The sequence below is a fragment of the Periplaneta americana genome, chromosome 11 (genome assembly GCF_040183065.1).
Source record: "Periplaneta americana isolate PAMFEO1 chromosome 11, P.americana_PAMFEO1_priV1, whole genome shotgun sequence".
Classification (NCBI taxonomy): Eukaryota; Metazoa; Arthropoda; class Insecta; order Blattodea; family Blattidae; genus Periplaneta; species Periplaneta americana.
The window spans coordinates 34,099,372-34,114,636 of NC_091127.1; the positions used below are offsets into that span (position 1 = coordinate 34,099,372).

Here is a 15,265-nt window from a genome sequence, read left to right on the forward strand (position 1 = left end):
TCTACAGAAGCTCATTAACAGTTACTTTGTCATTAAATAATTATATCTACAGGCTTTAATATTTTGTTAAGATTAGGCCTATTTAATTGGTAAGGGATATGCATATACGATAATGTGATACACGTATCACACAGCAGTATTTACAACCCCATCTATGAGGAAAATTTGGAAACGCGCCTTCGCCATCTGTCGGCGACAGTATACATTAGAAAGAAATTCTTTGGTAGATCACTGCTTCATGCCAAAGGTCACGCATTGCTAGTACAATGCAAACTCGATATATCTCGATCTTGGACCACGTAAGATAGTTCCAAACGTGGTGTTCTATTGGGTGTAATATGAAATAATAGCCAATGACAGTTCATGTTGGTCGACAGGCATTGACAAGTGCAATGGATTCCGTGGAGGAGAGAGAGTTGGATGTAGAATGTAAAATAACCGTAGTATTATGTCAGTGAAGGAAAGTGAAAGTGATTGTGAAAGAAATGAATCGTAGTGACTTATCATTCTCTAATATACATTGTTTTGAAAAAGACGAATGTGTTTTATAGGCAGTATATATTGCAGTTAACCCATTTTCATTCCTCCAGAATGCACACAAGTTCAGTGTTCTTGGACGTACAGTATGTACTGTTTTACACATATTGTTGTTGATATATGACAAAAATGTTGAGTTCGTTCAAATGTGATTGTGTTTTCAGCATTCGGTAGAAACGTGGAGTAAGAATGTATGTACCTTTCATCTGAAGAAAAATAGGAACTGAACGTTACTGGGTTAAGTGACACCTAGTATTGAGTATGTGTTAAAACATTTTGGTGCCCAATTTTGTATATGATATTTAATTATTAAAATAATATCAACAATGGTGTATCATTTAAGCAATTGTGAGATTTATCATTTGAACAGTGAGCTTGTCTTCTCGCAATTATTAAGGTGTGTAAGTGTTAATGTGTCATTTTGAAAACTCACTTCTCATTCAAGAATGGACAGTTTAATTAAGTGAAATATATACTAGGACCACACATGTCAGTCACACTGACAAATGACTGAATAATGGCGTTCATGATGAAGAAAAAGAAATATAAGTTCCAAGTGGAACTATGTTTGGAGGAGTTGACTGCAGTTCCATTTGTGAATGCCGTCCTTTTTGCGAAAGTGCGTCTTTTGGATGGAGGAAATTTCAGTGAAATTTCGACGAGGTAAGAGAATTTAAATTATGTTCAGAATGTAACTGATTGACGTCTGTGTTAATCTATAGTACAGGCCTATACGTGTGACATAACCTTAATCTCGTTTTTTAGTCCCCCAGAGTCATATTAGTGACGTAATTAGTGTTATTGTTTTTGCCCGTGATTTTGTGTCCAATAATGGTTCTCATTTGCAAGGCATACTTTTAGAGCTTAAAGGTTATGTGTGTGAAGTAGTCTACCTATCTTTACTTGACGTACTTCACGTTTTAAGCTTATTAGTTTGGACCTAATATTGATAAAATACTAAAAGACGTAGGTTAAATGGTTAAAGTACATCGAGGTTTTACCTGCTAGTGCTTATAACTTTAAATTCAAGGACGATATATTGTGTGTTCACATATTGGTACCCACATATTTAACATTCTGGACAGACTATAAAAACAATTTGAGAATTATTTTGTGGTGTTAGTTTCGAATAAATAAAGAATGACATGATGTGTGTTACGTTAATACAGGCATAATGACATTGCAGACGAGTGGTAAGAAACATCATCCCTTTAAAAGGATAAAACAATTGCGAAAACTTGCAAAATAATTTATAAATGAGCCGAGTTAAGGGATTTTCGAGTTCGTAATTGTTTAAGTGTATATAGAACAAAAAATATTTTCATAAGAAGTAGAAACTATCATTTGAAGAATAGTAGAGTATTTGCAGAATTAGAAACTTGTCACTTTTAACTTTTATGTCAAAACATACATACCAGTACAGGCTAAGTTACGTCAGAAGAGGGAGAACTCTTTATAGCATATTCGATAACAATATTAGCTACTTAGTCCTAATAAATTTGAACTTTCTGAATACAAATTCGTTACGAGCCTTATTTAAGTTATTTGATTTGATATAGCCCTACTTATATTTTCTAATCTATGTTGAAATATTTTCAAGTGTATCGGACTTTCATATCCCCATGTGATGACTGGAAGTATGAAAAGAATATACCTATACAATATATTTTATTATCTTATAATATTTGACCAGAAAGTAATGTTTAGACTATAATATCAGTAGAATCATGTATGTGACTATGTATTCTTACATAACATGGTTAGAAACCGCTAGAATAGAAAACAAAGTTTATAAATATAAATATATTTGACATAATTCATAATTAGGCCTACGTGATTTGAACGTAAATTTGAAATGTAGGCCGATTTAGAAAAAAAAAAGCTATTGGAGTGATTCTTAATGGAAGAGTTTAAATAATTTAATTATGTCTAAGTTTAATAGTTTCATTCCACGAATTTTTTTATTGGATTACGGTATGTTAAGTAAGGACAATTAATCTTAGGTCTTGTTTTATTTAATTGTTTTTATGCTGATTTGGTGAGTAGTTCATTTTATAAAAGAATAAACAAGTCCAGCAGAAATCGATATTATGCTTATGAGAAGTACAGTATTAATAGCCTATAATACAGAGAAACAAATGTTGTCGGTACAAAAGGGGTGAAAGAAATGCATTTAGCTATATTACGACATAATTTGGAGAAAGCATCTCTGGTGCCCACCCATTAGATGGTTTAGTGAACTTCAGGAAGAGAAACTGAACTGAAGATTTTCCAGCCTATAACTCCTTCACTTCTGTAGATATTACATATAAGTCAATCACCGAGATTTATACCGGCAATCAGAACCTGTGGTACTCTGTACTGCAGATATCAGTATTATTCAAATTTTTGTTTGTAATTTGTTGAAGATTTTCTATTCTTGCGAGAAATTCAACATTTTGAGTAGGCTACTCAATGTCATCACTGTGGTTTATAAATACTAATGGATTATTATTGAGATGCAATGTAGAATTTTTGCATTCTTATTATGTAGGTCTAGTGAAAAAAGGTAGAGGTATCTCTTTCACATGCCATGAAGGCACCATGATTTCCGTGACTTCGACACTAGGATAAGGTGGTGTGGTCGTCATCACGCTCCGATCGAGAAAGACCCGGTACTCTATTAGGAGGCTGAGTGAACCTCGGGGCCGTTCTGGAAGTTTGGCAATGAGAAAATCCCGTCACCAACCGGGATCGAACCCCCGACCTTCCAGTCCATAGCCAGCTGCTATATCAACTGAACTATTTGGCCGCCCATTATAAAGTATAACCTGTAAAAAGTCACGGCAAACCTCCTATAATAAATTATGAACAAAATTACTTTATTTTTTTTACCGGCGGCGGATACCTGAGTGGTCGTCATCCACCCATATGAAACCAGTTGTGTAGTAGACCAATTTAGGCTACTGACAGAGTCGTTGCCAAAAGTGCGCCATAAGAGGCTGGTCTACGCTACATCCGCGATAAGATGAGATTATGAAGATTGAGATGCTACATGGGAACCGGAGCTCCTGGAGAAAACCCCTGTGTTACGTGGATCACGGGCTTGCTCAACAAGATATAAATCGTGAGCATACCAGAGATCGAACCCAGATCAATTGCATTATAAGTCCAGCGCTTTAGCCACTAGCCATCTTGGCGGCTCCAGAATCGTTACGTAAAACGTATATACTGTATAAAAAATGTCACTTTTATTACATAGTTTTTTTTTCTGCGTTATATGCGTCACAGGGTCGTTATACGATGTTCAAAAATAAAATTAACCTAAATATTTTCATAAACATAACACAAACACTTTCAACGAGTTTCCAACGTTGTACAACAACCTGAATGATTGATGCATTTCATTCATTCAGTCATCGGTGATAGTGCGTGCGTATGTGCGAGTTGGGGCATGATTTTGTGGAATTAATATTTTTCAGAACTGAAAAATAGATTCGTTTTTCTTGCACTATTTTCGTAACAACTAGAGTTATGTTAATTTTGTAAGGTACGGTGTAAAGATTCACCTGTGTAATTTCTTTAACATACCTTACTCTAAAAAAAATAGAGTCAATGAGATTTCATTTATTACATTAGACTTCATCGCTATTTTATGTTTTTATTTCGAATAAAAATTTAACTTCTTTGTATTTTACTAAACATGATCTTTCTTGCGCATCATTCCCAGATTAATGGAACCTTAGCTGTTCATTGTGAACAGGATCCATCCAATAGTTTAGGATAAATCGTTGTATACAGGATAGACATAGACAGTATGCACAAAGCCACATTTTCGATATCAGGGATGCACAAAACTTATATTTTCGCGAAAATCCCGATTTTTTTTTTACATCACAGTAGCTGTCAGTATTTTTTGTAACGAGAAATAAATGGAGTGAAAAAAAATCGTTATCGTACACAAGATTTCGAAATTTTCATTTTGTGCTCTCTTTTAAAATAAAGACTAATTATTTTTGTAATAAAATTATAATTCATGATCCTCATTCGGGATACTGAATATGAACCATGCAGTAATTTAATATAAAGTTACCAGATTTTTTCACAGTTTTCGGGGACAGATATCAACCTATATATGAAGAAACTACTTTTAACATTTCTGTTAGTTTGTCATTCACTTGTATTGTTTTTACACGCCTTAAAAAATTAAAATACTCGTTTTCCAGTATTCGGCAAGACAACACTGAAATTATCGCTTATCTGCTTGCCATATTTCTGTAGCAATCAAATATTTATTTATTTTATATGATAGACATATCAGGTTTGTTCCAGCAAACAACTCAGATTCTGTATTCAGTGTTGTGATTAGTGCTCCAATTATGTATGGCTCTCATAACAGAGAAGGTGTTTATTGTTGAGCATTAAGGCTGGTTCACAATAAACCGGGAACGAAAACGACAACGAGAACGAGGACGGAAATAATGTTAAAATAAATGTATTTAAATGTGAGCATTCACAATAGCTAATTCTGAATACTCACATTTAAATACATTTATTTTAACAATATTTCCGTCCTCGTTCTCGTTGTCGTTCCCGTTCCCGGTTTATTGTGAACCAGCCTTTATTTCCGGCCATACAGTGTGGGGCGTCAGAATAGGCCGAGCTAGGGTTACCATCCGTCCGGCAAAAGGAGGACATGCCCTCTTTTTTAATCATTTTATCCTGTCCGGCAGGCATTTAAAAAAAAAATTCTGAAATGTCCGGCATTTCGCATTTCAACTAGAATTATTAATATGAATATTGAATAATGTGCGATATTATGCATAAAATATCTAAACAAATAGTGAAAACCTATGAAAGAATTTAACTGCTTTCAATAGTTGAAGCTGGAGCAAAAAATAATAATAATAATAATAAAATATGATGACCGATTGACATGCATTAAATTCTTACACTTTAAAAATATCACTATTCATGATTCTAAGCTATTTTATCAATTTTATTCTTCAGTGTACAAAGATATGCCAGTCAAGTTAATTTGGACAAAGATTTAAGTTTAGATAAAGAATGGTGCAAATTCTTCAATTCCAATAGCAGCGATCACTGAAACTGTCTCAGAATTCTTAAAAATATGTCAATTCTATTTCTCTATCCCAAGTCACAATGGAAGTGCTGAGAGAGTATTTTCCTTAATATCTGCTCAATGGACAAAAGAACGAAATCGCATGCTAACGGAGACAGTCAGAGGTATCATCATGGTGAAATATATTTCAACGACATGTTCCATAGTTATTTGGTACAAGATATGTTTGTCTGTTCAGGCTCTTGTGCACAAAGTGGGCTCCACCGATAAATACAGATGTAATACTGATCCAGCAGCAAGTGAGAAAACTACAAGGTGACCCGCTGTTTTTATCTTTAATTTTGTTCATACCAATTTTTAAAAAGTCCTCTTATTTTAGATTCCATGTCCTCCTATAGAATTTCTTCTCATGGTAACCCTAGGCCACGTTGATCAGTACCAGGAGTGATTTAACAATGCGGCACCAAGTAACACAATAACCATAAAATTGTATTAACCATAAAATTCTACTACAAAAATTAGAATACTATGGTATTAAAGGCATAGCATATCAGTGGTTTGAGTCATATCTCCTGAACAGAAAACAAAAAGTAGAAATCAACGCATTTAATAACTCCTTTAAATCTACTTCAACATGGGGAAATGTTCATACAGGGGTCCCACAGGGATCTATATTAGGGCCTCTTCTTTTTTTAATTTTTATAAATGACCTTGGTCCCATAATAAAAGGAATAGGTTATCCTATACTATTTGCAGATGACACAAGTATCATAATTATATACTCGACAATAAACACCTTCTCTTCTGTTGTGAGAACCATAATTGCAGCACTAATCCCAACACTGAATATACTGTAGGCCTACAATATGTCAATCAATCATATGCAATAAATAGATACTTGGCTTCTAGGAAAACATGAACAGCAGTTGAGCGATAATTTCAGTGTTGTTTGTTTTTCCACATTTGTGTATTTTCTTACAGCTATTGCATTACTTTATAACGTGATGACAGTTACCAAGAACTTGATGAAGATTGACTCCATGAACTTTTCTTTAACCTATGTAACCTAACATCGCATGTACTCGTATTTTGTCATATTTTACTGTTAACTACATATTATTTACTGTTATTGACTAAAACGTTTATTAAACCGATGTGCGACTATTGTAGAAACTGAAAACTTGTTTCCTACGTATTTTATTATTGACATGGTTTGGTGTTTTGCCCGTTTCTCACTTTCATATTGTATAGGGGCGGAACCACAATCTAGTATATACAGTCACGAAGCTCAATACGTAGTAAATATGCATCCATAGATAGTTGCTAACCACTAGGATCGCTAATATCGCCTCATTACAGACAATGCGAAATAGTACCGGCACAGTCTATTGTTCCTAGCACCCTCACAACTCAAGCTTCGTGACTGTATATACTAGACTGTGGTGGAACTCTTGTAACCTAGGATCAGCATGACACGTCTTACCATTCATTTTAGTGTTGCTTTCCTTAGCCACATCATTTACAAGACCGGTAACCTCATGTTACTATTTTATAATTAGCTTTTGTTAATTATATTTTAGCTGTTATCTCTTAAATGTACAAAACATTAAATTTGTGGCAGGACATTCCATGGAGTGCGAATACCAACTGGTATGGGGGTAACGTATGGTCATGGCAATAATCCCCCCTAGTCGTTATTAGTGTACAAAACTGTATTCCGCTACTCAGTCCCCAATTTCTCATGATGCTGTGGGGAGGAGGTACCGGTTTCATACATTAGCCGATAGTTTCTTCTTTCATGAAGAGTCGAACCAGCGCCTATTCCGTCGCTATGCGTAAAGCCGTGGGATCACAGCGAGAGAATTTTGAAAGTATATCTTGATGTTATTTCTTGATTAATGACTGTGCTTTTTAAACTGCTGATAAGAATTGTGAAGGTCATACCAAGGCTGATGGCCGGTTTCACCAACCTTCGTTATCATTGTAACTTCCCGTTAAATAATTTAATGACATGTTAGTCAGTTTTTATGTTTCACCAAGCATCGTTATTGCTAACGCATCTTTAAACTCATCGTTAATTTATTGGGACCTATTCATCGCATTAAAACAGTAACGATGCATTAAGAAGTCAACAACATGGCGAACATATTCGATGCTAAAATTGTTTATTTAGAACTTCAACATAATGGCGAATTTATATGTTATAATAACACTCAGAATAATGATTATGAAGATTTAAATTATAAAAAATTCCACGAAAGCTACACATTAAGAAAATAAGTAGTAAGAATGATTCTAGAAGAAACTGAATATAGGTTAGAATACGACAGATAGGAATCATCCACTTAACACCTTTTCAACAGATTCTTCTCGTTTTAAAATTTTGTTACGGGAAGTTTTGAAATAGTAGGTCTAACTGGTGATATGAACGTGGTGTCAAAAGCTGTATTGTCTAGATATGTGATCATAATATGTAAACAATGAAATTCGCGATTGCAACGCCATGTTCGTATGAGAAATAAAACATGCAAGATACAAGTACGAAATCCTCACGTTAGTAAACGCATGTTGATTTTGAAGAAACGAGACTTGGTGAAACAGTCAACTTTTAAAAATCTCGTTAAAATTGAACGACTCGTTTGTTGACAAGTCGTTTTTACTGATTTAAAGAAGCTTGTTGAAACCGGCCATGAGTGTGGGAAGGATAACTGGCTGGCTTTTTTCACCCGGAAAGCATAGGTATGTTTCGTGTGTTTATTTAAGAGTCCGAAGACTGGTTGGAACCTTATGAGTCACACCAATAAGGCATCGCTCATGAGGCAATTAAGCCAGGAGATAATGGGGTAAGGTGGTCAGTTCCTTTCCCCCTCAATTGCACACATCGATGTCTTCTTATTTAGGTGTCGCGTTTACGCGTGTATTATTGTATTGCGTATTAACATTTTTTGTTAAACAAAAGCTATTCAGAAACGTTGCGATAGCTATATTGGTATAGTAGAGAAATAATGATTATGAGAGGGGAGACTGAAGAACTCGGAGAGTTTCTGCCCAGAACCACTTTAGCTCACCAAATCTTACAATGTATACCGAAAATTGGAACGTAAGTCAAGGTTGCATAGCAAATGAATCACTCTGTAAGAAAGCTTCTTGATATAAAACAACAAACTCCATGAATTGGTTCATATACGTGACTAAGGAAGTTGTTTGAAACTTTGCTGTTAATACATATACTGGACATAAATTTGGCCTGAACGTGACCTGGATTGCCTGCTCAGTGAAGCTCCACATCACAGCTTGCCGAAGGTCATGCATCTGTGACTTGCCCGGATTACGTTCTTGGATAATGCAACCAGCTATACAAAAATACCTTGGTTCTTGGTTCCCCGCTGGGAGATTATTCAACGACTTTTTTTTTGTGGACGGGTCGTAGACAGATGCACTTTGTGGGAACGCATTGCAACCGAAACCTTGACCCTGAAGGAAAGACTTCAATACGGCGGGAAGCAAGCTTGTTTCATTGGGGTGACTGGGGACATTTTCTTGATCATGTACAGTTTTCTGGCTCAGAATCGCTTGGAGTTCGGACCGAAATTATTATTATTATTATTATTATTATTATTATTATTATTATTATTATTATTATTATTATTATTATTATTAAGTATGTCTTCAAGATTTACTCATATAGCATGGTTTTTCGCTGTTTGGTCATGCGGTAGCGTAACCTGCTGCAAATTTGGTGAAGATGAGTTCGCTTCCCTGCAGACAAGTAGAGATTTATTTTCCTTCCTCAGGGACTGGGCGTGTTTCTGTTTTGTTTTAAGGAGGTTATGATGTTTCAATTCTGTGATTCCAAGGCAAAAGGTGATAACTGATAAGTAATATATGCCAATTGGCCATCGGCGTGGCTCAGTCGATTAAGGCGCTTGCCTTCTGGTCTGAAGTTGCGCTCGGGCGCGGATTCGATCCCCGCTTGGGCTGATTACCTGGTTGGGTTTTTTCCAGGTTTTCCCCAACCGTAAGGTGAATGCCAGCTAATCTGTGGCGAATCCTCGGCCTCATCTCGTCAAATACCATCTCGCTATCACCAATCTCATCGACGCTAAATAACCTCGTAGTTGATACAGCGTCGTTAAATAACCAACTAATAAAAAAATATATGCCAATTTTTGGCGAAAATGAGATTTTGCGATATGTTATGCATCCTGATGGTATCTTTATTGTGGCGAAAGGTGACATGCATATTTCTATTATTTTTCTCTCTAATCCATTGTTATGGCGTATGTGGTATCTAAGAGGTTACGTCCATTTTCGGTTTTCCATTCAACATTTTCTAGAGCTCCTTCAGTGGAGCATCGTAACCCGGAGTGAGACTAGTGGCCAACAGGCTTGGAGCTCACATATTTAGTTTCTTGCAGCCCGAACCCCTTGCAAGGACGCGTTTTGCGTACCTTTTAAATTTGTCCTCCCAATTCACCTCTTTCAATTCAATTCAATTCATTGTTATGGAATATGATTCCTATGATTTTATACGGTCGTTCAAATTTAAATGACGTTTTTCCTTGGAGCCACAGTACTATTAAAAAATCCTTTCAAGCTTTTATATGGTTATAATGGTTATTTGTGTGTAGGTTCGAATTCTTTCATTTTTAGAGAATTTTTTGGCGTTAAAATAAATGTTGAGTAAAGCGTTGTAAAATGAATTGTTTTTTGAAATGCTTTTGCTAGAAATTGTATTTCTAAGACTATAGATGCAATATTCTCAGGATGCATTGCACATATTGAGATTTTCATTAATGATAAATCAATTCGTTAGAGACAAAATAATACATTAACGAAAGGAACATGGTGCCCTGATCTTCCATCCACGCGGCTCGGCTTCGATCCCCGCCCAGGTCATGATGGAATTTGTGTGGCACTCTTGTTTTCCTCTCATACCACCAATATATTCCACTGTTCCCTCGTCTATCATCTGCAGGCTTCGAGACTTTGGACCCGATACAATAAGTTTATTGTGCTTGTACTATAGGTTGTTGACTCGCTGCAGGTACTGAAAGGTAGAGATGTGTTGAGGTAACAACGTTGCTATTTAGAGTAGAGTACGGTAGTATGGGGAAACACACATATGGACATTCTGAAAGTAAATGTACATTACACTATGACAATGTGAAAATAATGTGAAAAGCATTTATTCTCCCGCCTTTTATAAGCATTTGTGTTTATTTTTTTTATTTTAGTAGGTTATTTTACGACGCTTTATCAACAGCTTAGGTTATTTAGCGTCTGAATGAGATGAAGGTGATAATGCCAGTGAAATGAGTCCGGGGTCCAGCACCGAAAGTTACCCAGCTTTTGCTCATCCTGGGTTGAGGGAAAACCCCGGAAAAAACCTGAACCAAGTAACTTTCCCCGACCGGGAAGCGAACCCGGGCCACCTGGTTTCGCGGCCAGACGCACTGACCGTTACTCCACAGGTGTGGACATTTGTGTTTAATTATACACAGTGTTAATGGTGGAAATAAACATGTAGCAATTTTAATTTCTTAATTTATCTTATTGGTCGTCTTTAGGAAGTGCAGTTACAGTACACAATTGCAATGTATACAAAATACATTTTCAGTGTCTCAAACGTAAATCTTTTTCAGTTGTCTACCAAACACAGTTTGTACTGTGAAAAAATGCGCTCTACGTCGCATGACTTTATAGGAGCAAAACGAAAAAAACCAAACATCATTGCAGTCTCTAATAGACAGTCCTTTATTCTCGGGTAACTCTATGTCCACTAACTTGCTGTTTATGTTACACAATGCTCCATATCCGTTATTTTTACATAAAATTGATTTCCACTTGTGTTTTACACGTTCAGTAACCGGTATACTTGTGTCTAATTAATTCTGTGTGTCATTTCCTCAACTAATTTGAGGGCTTCCGGCATCTCTTGCTCTGACTTTTCTAACCGTGTAATAGTTTCAGACACAGTTTGAAAATAGGTTTGTATGAAAACCAAATTATTATTCATCAGAACCTTCAAATCCAGAGCGTCTTTCTTTGCGTATTTGTTGGCATCCATTCTACAGTACCCCCACCCACTGTACGCTTTACCACTATACTCAGTACGCCGTTATGCGGATTTCCCACTGAACTGCTCTATCGGGTCCGAAGTCTCGAAGCCTGATCATCTGTAATGCGTGCCTAAGTGCAAAGATCCGTCCCTGGTCCAGCCTTTGATATGCCAAGCCAAGTAACACAGTGGGCAATTACATCACCAGTTATCAAAACTAAAGAAAAAATTGTCACGAAAATGCTACATAACTTTATCATTACACATAATAATAATAATAATAATAATAATAATAATAATAATAATAATAATAATAATAATAATATGCGGTCTTTATTTCCATCAGGCTTGTATGCATATTGGGACATGTCAAAATGGAGAAGGTCGGCATTATTTAACTAGGCCTACTTTAAGCTGATACCTATTCTGCGAGTGTGAATTTACTGCGATACAATTCTGTGGCTGTGAGAGATATTATTACTGTCCTACTGAACTTCCAGATTGAATGTTATGCTATTATTTACTATTTCGTTATACATAACAATAAATTCAGATTACGAGAATTGTGATATTTGTTGCTATGAAATATGGCACGTTGATTGTGACGTACTTTATTTCAGAAAACATACGTTTTAGTGGGGATAGGTCAACATAATAAAGCCAGCATTAAAGTTCAATATTGTAATTAGTGCTTCAAATTGAAATTTGAAAATTGTAGCATGTTTAAAGAGCGAATTAGGTCATTCATAAAAAAAATGGTTAAACCACAAAAAAAAAAAAAAAACACTCACACACACGTGTATATGAACAAAATAACAAAGGCCGCTATGAAATGTATAAGGCAGAATATAAGGCAGAAGGCTCATATAGTCAATTTTTATGCACCTAATATAGAAATGATTTTAGTAAATTATGCGAAAACAATTAATATTTAGTTTTAAATGTTAATTTACAATCTACAGCTTTTGTTCTCATATTCTACAAATGTGTACGCGCAATATTTTTCATCAGGTTCATTTTAGAAAGTCCCGCGCCGTGGCGTCGTGGTCTATGGCATCCTGCCTAGGACTCGCGTTACGGAATGCGCGCTGGTTCGAGTTCTCGTGAGGGAAGAAATTTTCTCATGAAATTTCGGCCAGTGTATGGGACCGGTGTCCACCCAGCATCGTGATGCACTTGGGGAGCTACGATAGGTAGCGAAAATCCGGTTTCTCAAACCAGCTATAACGGTTGGGGGGATCATCGTGCTAACCAAACGATACCTCCATTCTGGTTGGATGATCGTCCATCTCTGCTTCGGCATGTGGACGTGAGGCCAGCAGCCGGCTGGTCGGTCTTGGCCCTTCGTGGGCTGTAGCACCACGGATTTTATTATTATTATTTTTTCATTTTAGAAAGAAATATTCGCAGACATACGTGAACTAAAAAAATTGCCAGCATCCTAGCTGCGAAGTTACGTGAGTTAGAAGACTTGTCATGAGGTAATAATTCATACATTTCCTTGCTGGTTTTCCCTTACAATTGAAAAACGATATTGTTCTCTATGACTCACTTACATGTTTGAAATGCCATAAATTGATCGGACTGCATTTTCAACTATAGTCCCGTCTCTCTCATTTCCGGCAGCCAATCGCGTTGCAAGTCGGCTACATTTAAACGCGTGCGTCTTGTGATTCGCTGAGGAAGACGTTATTCATTTCTTAAAGCTCGATAAATAATATAATCGCCCGTCACTTTGGCCCTTTCGTTGGCGTTCGCAGAAAGCACACGAAGACGTCATTTGCCGCTCAATTATTTGCTGAATTACAGTGCATTTGATTTATTATCATAGCAGCTACGACATGATAATGTTTAACGGTGTGGCAAATAGATTCCTCGGATGGTAGCTCGGCAACGAAAGAACAAAAATGGCGAACGATACTACCTATATAGACTTTATAGAGCTTTCACTTCCTAAGACGTGAGCAAAGAGGAGGAGTCACGCCGGGAATAACAGCGTCGCGACTATAGTAGCGATTGTGAGTTGGCTTTTCCATTAACAACTTATTTTTGTAGATTTTTGAAAACTTTCTAACTCTTTCAACGTGCATATTAAATTAAAATAACACATTACTTTATCGCATGTAACAACTATTTTATTAATATAAACCTTTTTAACAATCCTATTTTTTAAACCCTGACCGACGACTTGCATTTAAGTTTGTTTGCCAATAATGTTTATGTTCAAGATCGAAGTGCTGTCTGATAAAATGTATATGTAAAAATCTCAACTGAACTGTTGAGGCGTTGAGCTTAACCTTTACCTATAATATAAAAATAATCTTGACCCAGTGTTTCTTGTAAATTAAAACTAAACGTAAAATTCATTCGCCATATTCCACCACTTTACACATCCCTGATTAGAACACTGTGTTACCGAGTTAAACATCTGCTTACTGTAGGGACACGCAGACAGAATATTTGTGGAGGGAAAAATGAAGGGGTGTGTATCAGAGTAGTGCAGAATAGCGCTTAGAACCGGTTTATATTCGACCGGTCGCAGATCAACCGGCCAGCTTTGACATTCGTTCGAATATCCGGCCTTGAAGCGGTTGCGTCTGGCTAGACAGAACCGCAGATATATAGGACAGAATACCAAGCGCATTTCATCATACAGGAACTCTGATTACATTTTGTAACTACAGAAATAGAGTAACAATTGAAGGAAATTTACTTTTCCTAATTAAAAGAAGTGTTAGCTTGAAATTCTTAGGAAAATATTTGAGGCTAAGAGGGATGAAGCTACAGAAGAATGGAGAAAGTTACACAACGCAGAACAACACGCATTGTATTCTTCACCTGACATAATTAGGAACATTAAATCCAGACGTTTGAGATGGACAGGACATGTAACACGTATGGGCGAATCCAGAAATGCATATAGAGTGTTAGTTGGGAGGCCGGAGGGAAAAAGACCTTTGGGGAGGCCGAGACGTAGATTGGAGGATAATATTAAAATGGATTTGAGGGAGATGGTATATGATGATAAAGATTGGACTAATCTTGCTCAGGATAGGGACCGATGGCGGGCTTATGTGAGGGCGGCAATGAATCTGCGGGTTCCTTAAAAGCCATAATTAAGTAACTAAGTAAGTTAGCCTGAAATAGGATTATAATTGATTGGACACTTTGATACATTTATCTTCATAACTAATATATAAATCAACTAATGGACACCGGTAACAACAAAGAAAATAAGCGTAATGCATAGATGAAATATGACATGTAAACACATACAAGAATAAAACAAATGACAATTACTTAACAAAATAGAAGAGCAAATATGTACACACTTGCTATTGTAATGTTCATACTTTAAACTCAAAATGTATAGGCTACCTCTGAAAGAGTAGTTGTTAATATACCCTATGTCTTTTAATTATTCTAACGTAAGTAGATGTATTATTATTTCACTAATAAATCATTTTTAAGGAGATAAAAGTTATTAACAAAAATAAAAGCACTCTTAAGTCTAAAGATTATAGCTTCATGATGCATGCTGTTGCAATACCTGGGTTAATGAATGACTCAATAAATCAATCAATCAATCAATCAATCAAAGAGAA

At 36.1% G+C, this 15,265-nt stretch overlaps 1 protein-coding gene across 4 annotated transcripts in view; it reads left to right on the forward strand.

The window, feature by feature from the left end:
* The first annotated feature begins 344 nt into the window (after positions 1-344).
* The window catches only part of LOC138708920 (early estrogen-induced gene 1 protein), a 333,706-nt gene continuing 318,785 nt past the window's right edge, over positions 345-15,265 (forward strand). For 2 of the 4 annotated variants that reach the window (XM_069839265.1, XM_069839266.1), the window contains exon 1: positions 346-1,200. In XM_069839265.1, the coding sequence (XP_069695366.1) occupies positions 1,055-1,200 (146 nt within the window). In that variant the 5' untranslated portion in view covers positions 346-1,054. Of the gene's footprint in view, positions 1,201-15,265 lie in introns of all 4 variants that reach the window. The other 2 variants (XM_069839263.1, XM_069839267.1) reach the window with 2 other exon arrangements.